Below are 11,099 nucleotides of genomic sequence, written 5' to 3' on the forward strand. Positions count from 1 at the left end.
CCCAAACCCGAACCGGAAAATTTAAACCCGAAACAATTATTTCTTTTTTCAATATTTCAAAATATATTATATTAAATCTAAATTTTTAAAATACAAATTCAAATATAACATCAATTTTTTTTATATATATTATATATAATACAAGATAAATTTGGATTCGGGTCGGGTTCGGGTTCGGGTTGGATACAATCAAAATTCATATCCAAATCCATATCCGTCGGGTTTCTATTTTTGATATCCATATCCGAATCCATATCTATATCCATCGAATACATCCGTTTTATTCGGGTTCGGGTTCGGATAAAATTTCAGATATTTATACCCGTTGACATCCCTACTCAATGCATGTAAACACCAGTGTTCAATTCTATGAACCAGGTCCAGGGAAATGTTTCTTTTTTTCTCGTGTACTCTCTTTGCCACGTGTAGCATATTTATTGGTCTTGGATTTGTACCCTTGCATTTATTGCATTCAACATTTATTTAATTTGACTGAAACGTAAGACTATTACTATTTTAGGCCAATGAGTGTAACGCTTTGGCTACCACCACTACTAATAATAAGTCGTTTTCGATCCCAAACAATTATATAACTTATTAATTATTATACTCAAACTATTTATTAAAAATATTTAAATTTAATTATTATTAATTGAGATAAATGCAAATAAATTACACCGTCACATATATTAAGAATAATTCTAGTAAAAACAAATTGAACTGAAAAGTAGTTATTGATAAATAATTTGCTCGATCTATATTAATAAAACATTTCAATCTATTTAGAATTTTGAGAATTTTATAATGTTCAATTGTTCAGATCATTCTTCTTAAGTAAAGAAGCTTGTGATCTTTGATCTTTTGTTTGCTATGAAGATTCTATTTTCTTATCTTAATAATAATTTTCTATACAACAAAATGAAAGTAAGATAATCCACATTTTAATCAATTAAAAGACAAATCCAGTTTAGACTACAAATGTTGCAGTTGGAACTATATATATATAAGGAGTTTCGAGTGCAATAATAGTTGGAACGACAGCGAAATTGAATGTAACTCCATCTACAACAGTTAGAGATATAATTTTAAACAAAGGAAAGGATAAACTTACTTATGTAAAATCCTTTTAAATAGAAAATATGTATATTTTTTATATATAGGAATAGGAGTATACAAAGTAATTAACTTTTATAAGTATACTTCGTAACTGCACAGAACCAAATAAATTATTTAAAATTTCAGCGTTTTCAATTACATTCGGTCAAACAAGATGCATACAACAATACTATATTTATAATAAATCCTAAACTTTTTTTCCTCAACCTTTCATTCCCTTTTATATTTTTTTCATAATAATATTCGACACACTATTGTTTCGAATTAGATAATGAGAATTGAAATATGATATGTGACCGATTACAAGAACAGTAGAGTGTAAATATTCTATGCACCAAATCCATGCAATATATTTCTCACCAAAAATAAACCCAAAAAGCATATTTGATGGAAACCCAACATTGCCTTATTGGTAGATAATAATAATATCATATATTTATGTGTATCAATCTCTATCTTTTTAAAGCCATAAGCTTTCTTTTACTCACCCACCATCTCTTTTCCCCTCCTCCCATGGCTAAGTAGGTAGCTTTCCTTACAAATGTCAACACCTTTAATAACTTGTTTCCAACAACTCCTCTACTAAGATATATACTTAACCATTTCTCACCACATTCCCTTTCCCCCCTTTCCCCCCTTTCCCCTTCAGATTCCTAACAAATTTAGCATCTTGGGTCTCTTTAAAACCTCTCCAAAACCCCTAAAACAATTTATGTTTTTGTTGGGGGGGGGGCTTTGGTTCCATCTTTGAGTGTGTGATCATGTAGAAACACTGGGGCTCTTACATGCATGTAAATGGAATTTAACAAGATGCATGATGATGATGATGATGATAATAATGATGATGAAGAAGAAGCAGAAGAAGAGGAGGAGGCCCCAAACCACAACAACAACAGCAACAACAACAACAACAACAACAACAACAAAACCAAGATCAACAAACCCTATTCTCCTCCTCCCTTGGATCTATCTCCTTTCTCCAAACCCCTCCTCTCGCCCTCCGCCTCGCTCCTCCGCCCCCACGGCGCTGGCGCCGGAGGAGGAGGCGGCGGCGGCGGCGGAGGAGGAGGAGGAGGAGGTGGCGGGGGAGGGGGGAGGTATAGGGAGTGCCTGAGGAACCACGCGGCGTGCCTCGGGGGGCACGTGGTGGACGGGTGCGGGGAGTTCGCGCCCGGGGAGCGCTTCCCGATGAAGTGCGCGGCGTGCGGGTGCCACCGGAGCTTCCACCGGCAGCTGGACGCGGCGGAAGCGGCGGCGGCGGCGGCGGCGGCGGGGGCGGGGGCCGAAGCGCGGAACGGCCGGATGTGCGTCGCCGGTGACGTCCCCCGGTCGCTGCTGCTCCCCGATCCCGCCGCCGCTCTCCCTTGCTTCCCCAACAACTTCCCCCCCCCTCCTCCTCCTCCTCCTCCTCCTCCTCCTCCTCCGCATCGCTTACCCAGCACCGTCCGCAACAACCTCCCCCGCGTGGTTCTCCCCACTCCCCCTCCCCTCTCCGCCACCGAGCCCCCACCACCGCATCGCCCTCGCCCTCGCCCCCGCCCCCGCCGCCGCTCCCCCAAGAAACCCCCCCAAATCGCCCCCGCCGCCGATCGGGCTCCGGCTCGGGCTCCGGCGCCGGCGGCGGGGCTGGCGCTGGCGGCGGGGCCGGCGGCGGCGGCGGGGAAGAAGAGGTACCGGACGCGGTTCACGGCGGAGCAGAAGGAGCGGATGGTGGGGTTCGCGGAGACGGTGGGGTGGCGGCTGCAGAAGGGGGACGAGGCGGCGGCGGACGCGTTCTGCGCCGCCGTCGGCATCAGCCGCCAGGTCCTCAAGGTCTGGATGAACAACAACAAGCAAACCAAGCGCCCGCAGAAAAGCCCGAACAAGGCGGCGGCGGTGGCGGCGGAGGATGAGGCGGCGGTGGCGGCGGAGGATGAGGAGGAATTGGAGGAGGATGAGGATGAGGAGGAGAACGAAGGGGACTAGAGAGGTATAAAATTTTTCTCGTGTTGATTCTCGTCATGATGATTAGTATTACTGCTGTTATTATGCTCAATCAATCACTGATTTAATCCTCCTCATTGTGCCTGTTAGTGTTGTTGTTGTTGTTGTTGGTGATGAGTTTAGTAAAGTAGGAACAAACCCTAGAGTGCCTAGACAAATGGTGATCATCTTAGTAGCCTTTGAGTTAGTGTGTAAATACTCTTGGATCAATATGCTAAAGCATTTCCTTTCACATTGGTGCTCTGTGATTTCGCTTGTGCTCGTTGTTCTGTTTCTTCGTAAGGGCTTAGCGTGTTTGAGTTTGAGTTGAGATCAAAATCTGGCACGAATACTGCCATGCAAACTTGGAGCTCAAAATTTTAATGAGAACTTATTGAGAGGTTTGTATGAAAATTGGGAAATGCGCTAATATGATATGGCCTTCTTTTATGTTTCCTTGTGCTCTCCATTAACTCTCCACCTCGGGAATCGTGCTTTTTCGGTCTTTTGTCATTTGTTATTATATTAATTACATCAGAACAAGAGGTCCTGTATTGAATCCTATGAGACGTAAGATGAGAGAAGCGAAGTACGGAATGATAAAACACTGTTCTTAAAAAACTTAAGCTTTAAGAAAACGGCCTTGAAATATTTTCTGGTAATATAAACTAGACCAATATTAGTAATAGTTGTAATTCACTTGTTTTGCCTCCTATTTTCCTCTTAAAATTTCTTGTTTTGAGGTCTATGGTCATTATTTTAGTACAAAATCCTTTCTTCTAGCTCATTGATGGGGAGCACAAACAATGTTGGCATGACCATATGTGAGCTTCTCTTGCTAGCTAGCTGCGAAACAATCATTTTATTTTCAGGAGCTAGTTTTACCGTACACAAATAAGATTCATTGAATTTGGTCAGGTCAGGTCATTTAGTGATTAGCGACCAAATAGAATGAATCTCTCCGACATTGGATGAAGTAATATTTGCCTGCTTGACATTGGATGAAGTAATCTTCGCTTGCTCATGTATATCTTGTATTTCTTTCTCCATTCCCAATCTTTGTTGTAGTTTGATGAGGAATAAAAACAAAATCATCAGTAGAAATCATCTATTTAAAGCTAGATGATCTGCTATCTCCAACTCTTTGTATATTTTTAAGGCTTGCTTCACCAAACTCTTCTTCCTAGGATAGTTTCACTTTGCGCTAACATTGAACAGTTATTTATGAAACCAGCTTCTTAATTGTTATTGACCTAACTTGTAGTTTTGATGAATAACAAAATCAATGTTATAGTAATTACCATTCATGTTAATGTTAACCTACCATTACGCCAGTTCATCTACAATCATCTCTTATATGTAACTCTTCTTCCTTCACTAACCATATAAGCAATCTATTACATTCTAGGAGAAATTTTTGATATTGATTGAGCAAATATATGTAACCTAGTAAAGTTGATATACTTTGCAATTTGTTGTAGGGTGTAGAGCTATTTGATAAAGTATCTTAAGAAAAGAATCATAGCTTATTTATTAGAATCCCTCCCAATAATTTTTCTCTGCAGTAAAACCAGAATTTCCAATTTGGTATTGAAATCTTATTTTTGCTTCTCACCACTGCACAAGCTTCTAACTTTTCTGTTTACTAATAAACCTTTCTACAGAAGGTGGCTGCAACTAAAAGCTAGGTCAGATTAGCGCATGCTAGGTTCAGTATAATTGCTCTGTTAAGCAGTAAAAGACTAAAAGTTTGGTGTCTTAATATCTCACTAGTACACTCAATTATATTGATCAACCCAATTATAATATGAGATATTTTGGATACTTTTTGAGCTGAGACTATCAGAAATTAAACTTATATATTTTTGGGGTTTAGTGGTGCATAGAGTACATAAATTTATACTTATCACAAAAGCAGCATTTGATGCATGTGTCAGCTTTTCTGCTTCTCTTTGCTGCTGAGTCCAGGGGCATTGTGCATTGAAATTGGTGATGCACTTCCTGTTCTTGTACTTATACAATGGGGTCTTTTACTACTAATATTATTTAATTAGTAAATGATATAGAGTTTAAACTCCTTTTACTTTTAGTTCTTGTTTCTGTTGTTTAGTGTTTTTATATCCTTTTCTCTTAGTCCAACGCAATCTATTTGGCATTGGACTGCAATATGATGGTCTAGGAAATGAGAATGGTGTGGCACTGTGGCTTTGGTAATGTCACAAAGTGCTTTTCCTCTATGAAAAGATTGAGAAACTGCTAGGTGAGAGGGAGACAGAGAGATACTGCTACTTGTATGATTATTTAATGTGGGGGTTTGAGCAACAGTGACCCACTGCACTTCCAATCTCATCTAATTTACTTATATTCAATTATTAGTCCGCTTCTTGCGTCTGTGCAATAGTCCAAGCCCAGACGTGAAAAAAAGTGTAATAATATAATAACATTTTAAGCTTTTAGAGTAATTATCAAAAGAAAGGACAACTGATAAAGATGTGTTGTTTTTTTTTGATTCTCAGTGGAAATTAGTAGGGGGAGAGTCAAGGAAACTAGGACCAAGTGGGATTTTGGTCTTTTGTCTGGAACAACTTTTTTACTCCGGAAAGCGATATTTAGACACCGCTAGCATGTGGTATTCCGGTCTCCATAGATGGAAATTTGGTATGGACCTTAGCTTCTGATTCCATAAAAGAAATTTTTTTTTTTTTTTTTTTTGAAGCGGGAGATAACTTAAGTAAACTTGTAAAATCTAGAAGCAGAAGCCGTAATTTAGAGTTTCATCTCTTCAACACAACATAGGTCATCGAAAGACTCTCAGATGTTGAGAATGCTCATTGAATGAGTAGTTCAGATAAAATCAAGAACTTTCGATTAATTTAGGCACTTGGGAGTCTATAGATGAAGATGTGCTCTCTATGGATCCCATTCCATTTCATTAAGAAGAGGAGGACAACAGGATAAATTTTAACGAAAAAGCTAGTAGTGTTTCTTTTGAAAGCTGCGTCCGCGCAGATTTATTACAGAAGCCACAGCAAAGCCATGCTTTAATCATCTTTTGTGTTAGATGTGACTCGAAATTGATAATCGACTCAAGTTTGGGTTTTCGACTCACCGACAGTTTCGCGGTGCGACCAAATTGGAAAATAAATTTGCGAAGGAAAAATGAATGTCTATGGTGGGTAGTGGAGGGCTCGGTCCGCCCCCCGCGGTACGGATCGGATCCGAAACTCGTTAAGAGTTTTCCTCTTCGTTTTTGCCCTAGAGGCGTGAGATCGTGGTTGGTTGTACTATCTGAACATTGTATTCTCTTTTTCGTTTGATAGTGAAGTTCTCTCCTCCTTCGCCCGTGGTTTTTCCCTGCAAAGGGTTTTCCACGTAAATCTGTGTGTTCTCTTTATTTTCTGCTTATGGTTTGATTGTTTCGTGTTCGCCATTTTGTTTCCGTTTGTGCGTTTGTCGTAACATTTTGAACATAGGTCAGCGGATAAATATATTTACAAGTGATTTCGTAGAGAGTCAGATTTAAACATAGAGAGTCACACAATATTATATAATTTCATTAAATACCAAAGACATCAACTAGATGACTGATCCATATATATATATACACACACACATATGAGGATAGAGCACAAGATACCAAGCACTTATACCTAAATAAAGAGAAAGTGAAACTAATTGTACTTTTTAATGTTCTTTAAGAAGAACAAGTTATATCAGCTAAGCTCCTCCTTTTATCTAGAGAAGAAGAACAATGGCTCCACCACTTTATACACATTAAAGAGATTCTGCTTTTTGATTCCATGCTTCACTGGAGGTTTAAGTACCTTAACCTGCAAAAATAATCAGCACAGATCCTTTTAAAACTTAGTTGATTATTCCAAATGATATTTGTTTCTGGGTCCTTTGGCATCATCTTTGTACACTCTCTTCTGATTCATTATCATGATGTACTAATCAAATAATTTCCTCAAGAAAAAGCTGATGTTTAGTTTTAGGCCTTCTGTTGGTTAAAGTTCTTTTCTTTTTTTAATTCAAATTTTATGTGATTTGATGTGCAAGCTGATGGTGTACTGTTTGCAATACTTATCCATTGCTTATAATTGAATGTCTATACATTTGAAAAAGAGAAAACTATATACTTACCCAAACACTAGTACCAATTGTTGCTATTGCTCTTAAATATTTTATTATTTATTTATTATTATCATTATTTTTTGTTTAAGTGAATCCAATTCTTTGGGGCTTGGTTTGGATGGTGATAGAATGGAACATGGAGTGGCACATGGAGATAAGCTCTGTAGTAGAGAATAGAGATCAAATCTCATGTGAGTTTGGTTGTATGAGTTAGGGACAAGGATAAGGTATTTGGGCTTTAAGATGTCAAAGTGTTGAATGCTGTCCTTGTTACCCCATGAACCAAAACCCCAACTTGCTTGTTCATGTTGGCCTTTTTTGTGAAAGCAACTTCTCCATCTCATACTTTATCACAAGCTAGACCTTTTTATTTGAAACAAAATTGCAAATAGAAAAATATCCCAAAGATGTATGGAACTTACCTGAACTATGGACCACTTAGAATAGGCTACTAATCTTTCAAAAATTTGATCTTATACACAACATTTCAATTTATTTGATTTAAATCAGTCAGCGGTATTTTGATTTCAAAATTAAGCTAATTACTTTAGTAAAATTACAGTTGTGAGAATTGCAAGGAGTGTACCAACTAAACATGAAGTGCTATTGACTGACTCAAGTCAAACAAATCAAAAGATTGGTTAGCAAAATCAAAATTTTGCAAGGTTGAGTGGCCAACTCAAAATAGTTTATAGTTCAGGCAAGTTCTATAAGATATTACCTAAAAAAAGTGAGAAAGTTTTTCTTATTTTTGACCCATAGATACTATTGTTTAAGATCAAAAGCCAAAAGGAGAAGTTGAATAGGAACTATCTAGGGACTTAATAGAAGAGAGATAGGATGATGAGGTCATAAATGACCCACAAAGAGACTACAAGATAAGAGCAAGCTGTAAATGATTAGTTAATGCAACAAATCAAAAAGGAAGTTAGAGAAAAACAAAACTTGTATTTTGTGGGCTCTATCAATGCCACAAAGCTAAGGTGAAAGCAACATGCACATCTCCAAGGGGGACTCCACAATTAGAGGAACAAAATAAAAAAGTGCATGAGGAAACATTCTTCTCCCAGTTCAATAGAACAGTAAACAGAGGGAGTGATCATGTAATGGACTGAATTAACTACCTCTGCTCCTCGGTGGCGCCGCCGCCGCCGGAGGACTTGTAGTTGGAGTAAACCGTCTGGCCCGCCTCGATGTGCTTGAGGTCCTCCACAAGCATCTCGTAGTGTCGTTTCACCTGTTGAGTAAGTATAAAACGTTGAAACACTAATACGGGGCCTAAGTTTGAATCCTGTCAGGATCGTCTGTCATTTTATCATGAAAAGTGAGTGATCAATTGGTGCGCGAAAATGGGGTTAAATTCATCTTAGTTACTCTTCGTGACGGAGTGGAATAAAGGAGGAGCACCCAATTATTACGAAATAATGGGAAATTAAAAGAGCCACCATTTATAAAATTTTCACTTAGAGGGAATGTTGAGTATAGAAAGTCTATGCATTGATATATATATAGAGTAGCTAGCGTAAGCTGTTAGAGAACGAACGGTTGTTTCATGTTACCTCTTCTGCGGACTTGCCTTCGACAGCTCGTGCCACATTCTGCCACCGGTCGGGGGTGTCCTTGTCGTACACCGCCAGCGCCCTCTCGAAGAGCTTGTTCTGCTTCGCGGTCCACGAGGACGCCATTTCCTCAAATGGAGAGAGATAGTTGAAGGGCAAAGAGGAGAGAGAAATAGAAAGAGAGAGAAGGAGAGAGAGGTTGTATTGAGGGAGTTATGGAGGTTATGTTTTTGAGTTGTGGTGCAAGGAATTGGCCAATGGGTGCTCCTTATAAGTAGGGGGTGGGGTCCGGAGTGTGGTGGGGTGGGGCCATTTGGGAGAATAATAATGAGGAAAAAAGAGGGGATGGAATATAAACTTGTGGCTAGTTTGCATGAGAACCACATGATAGAGCATAGGACAAGGAAGAGAGAGAGAGAGAGAGAGAGAGAGAGAGAGAGAGAGTGTTTCTACCAAAGTACCAATATCTTAAAGTTCAGTTCAATCCATAAAAACTAACTCACTTAAAACCCACTTTGACTTGTTCATATCAGTGGTTCAGCTAAGTGAATGGGTGAACTGGTTCAGTTTTACAAGAATCAACCGAAATTTTTATTTTATATTTTATATTTTAATAATTATTAAAAAAATTTACATTAGGGTTTTTAATAATCTACACTTTAGATATATTTTCAATTATATATAATACAATAATATTTAAATAAAAATAACATAGAATGCTATACTAGTAGTAGATATATATATATTTTTTTACATAGCATAAAAACTACTAATAATTACAAATTTATGATGTTCTACCGGCGCCGTTCAATCTAGTGATTGAACTACTGGTTAAACTAGTGATCTGTGACCCGATGATATTTTTGGATTGTAAACGATTCCGGATCTTAAAACATTGTCCATAGTATTTGTAAGGAACTCTCTTTTATTACTACTATAATTAATTACTATTCATGATCATGCATGATTAATCTCTTGTTATCAAACTCCATATCAGTGTAAGAAAAATTTTAAAATAATATATTTTATTCTTTGATTTTTTAATGAATGAATGCGATCCTTAGTGAAAGAATGCAACCCTTAGTGAGTGGATGCAATTCTAATCAAAGGGTGTGACTGTTAAAGTGAGTGTGAAAGGATGTGACTTTTAGTGAAAGGATATAACATGAAAAGACACATCTTTTTAGTATGTCTCTTCTAGCATATGTCTGTTGGAATTAATTCTTACATTCATTAAACTTGATTCATATAACTAATTGGTAGTTATGATCAAATGAAAAGTCACAATTAAAAGGTCACTTTACGAAACACCCGTTCATGAATAGTCACTTCATGAAGCACCCATTCGTGATCTATATAAGTTCATAGCGTTGGTTGCATAAGTATGAAACAGTTGAAGAGTTTAAGTTTCCATTCATAATAATTTCATTCTTGTTTTCTTATTCTATTTCTTTTGACAACTAAATCGAGTGAGTGCTCAAAGACTCGACTTCGTGTGTGCAAACGTAGTTGAGGTTTGTGCTTCATTGTATCCTGGGAGGCTGTTCGTTGACTCTGTGCACACCAAGTTGATTGAACGGTAGAGATAGATTAAGCCTTAAGAAGAGTAGCATTGCTACACGTCTTGAAGTCTTTTTCATCTTTCTACTTCATACTTTTTTTACTATCTGTTCGAACAATCAGTCTCTACTAACAACATTGCTATGGCAAATTTTAAGCCATTTATAGAATTAAATCAAACCATTGTGGTAATGCTTGCTTGAACTGGCTTCTGTCATACGGTTCTGCTAGAGAAGCATCCGCCAAGCATTTGGCAATTGAAATTTTTTTCTTCTCGTAATTTTAGGGAAAAGTTGACATAAGCTTTTAGATTTCGAAAGCAGAAGCTCAAATTTTAACCATTTAATCAAGCTTTATGGAATAGCTATTGAGAAATTTTGGCCAAGAAAAGTTGCTAAATCCTCCAATAAGATCTACTCAAATAATATTCTTACCCAAGTTGAAGGAGCAAGCACTTTGTTTACTCCTCATATTATATGTTGATACTTTTTCTTTCATGGTGCTCCTAAGGAGACAGGTTAGAGGTGGTGGTAATGCTTTAACATCTATTCCAAAGTGAGTTAAAAAAAAAAAAAAGAAAAAAAATAAAAAACTTGTATCCAAGGTGCAGTATTTTCTTTTCTTTTTTTAAAAAAAATCCTTTATTCTGGGTAAAAATTCTCTTACACAATCAACATCTTGTGGACCCATTCAAATCCAAGCTTTTCATCTTATAATCTTGATTAAGACCCTCTTGTAGGATAGAGGAGATGCTACTCTATTTTTATT

The 11,099-nt window shown here is 37.8% G+C and overlaps 2 protein-coding genes across 2 annotated transcripts; one reads left to right on the forward strand and one right to left on the reverse strand.

Moving 5' to 3' along the window:
• On the forward strand, positions 1,400-3,345 carry LOC109716819 (zinc-finger homeodomain protein 8-like). The gene has a single exon (XM_020242402.1). The coding sequence runs from the start codon at positions 1,912-1,914 to the stop codon at positions 3,079-3,081; it is 1,170 nt and encodes a 389-aa protein (XP_020097991.1). The 5' UTR covers positions 1,400-1,911; the 3' UTR covers positions 3,082-3,345.
• LOC109716820 (transcription factor RADIALIS-like) lies at positions 6,612-9,025 on the reverse strand. The gene is made up of 3 exons (XM_020242403.1): positions 8,772-9,025; positions 8,337-8,449; positions 6,612-6,908 (listed from the first exon to the last, which is right to left on the reverse strand). Exons 1-3 carry the CDS (start codon positions 8,895-8,897, stop codon positions 6,884-6,886), a joined length of 264 nt encoding a protein of 87 aa, XP_020097992.1. The 5' UTR covers positions 8,898-9,025; the 3' UTR covers positions 6,612-6,883.

The sequence above is a fragment of the Ananas comosus genome, linkage group 10 (genome assembly GCF_001540865.1).
Source record: "Ananas comosus cultivar F153 linkage group 10, ASM154086v1, whole genome shotgun sequence".
Lineage (NCBI taxonomy): Eukaryota > Viridiplantae > Streptophyta > Magnoliopsida > Poales > Bromeliaceae > Ananas > Ananas comosus.

Coding starts and splice junctions, on each gene's coding strand:
- LOC109716819 (XM_020242402.1), top strand. CDS start 1,912: ATGGAATTTAACAAGATGCATGATGATGATGATGATGATAATAATGAT.
- LOC109716820 (XM_020242403.1), bottom strand. CDS start 8,897: ATGGCGTCCTCGTGGACCGCGAAGCAGAACAAGCTCTTCGAGAGGGCG. Junction 8,450..8,771: donor AAGGCAAGTCCGCAGAAGAG/GTAACATGAAAC, acceptor CTTACTCAACAG/GTGAAACGACACTACGAGAT. Junction 6,909..8,336: donor GGCGCCACCGAGGAGCAGAG/GTAGTTAATTCA, acceptor TTATTTTTGCAG/GTTAAGGTACTTAAACCTCC.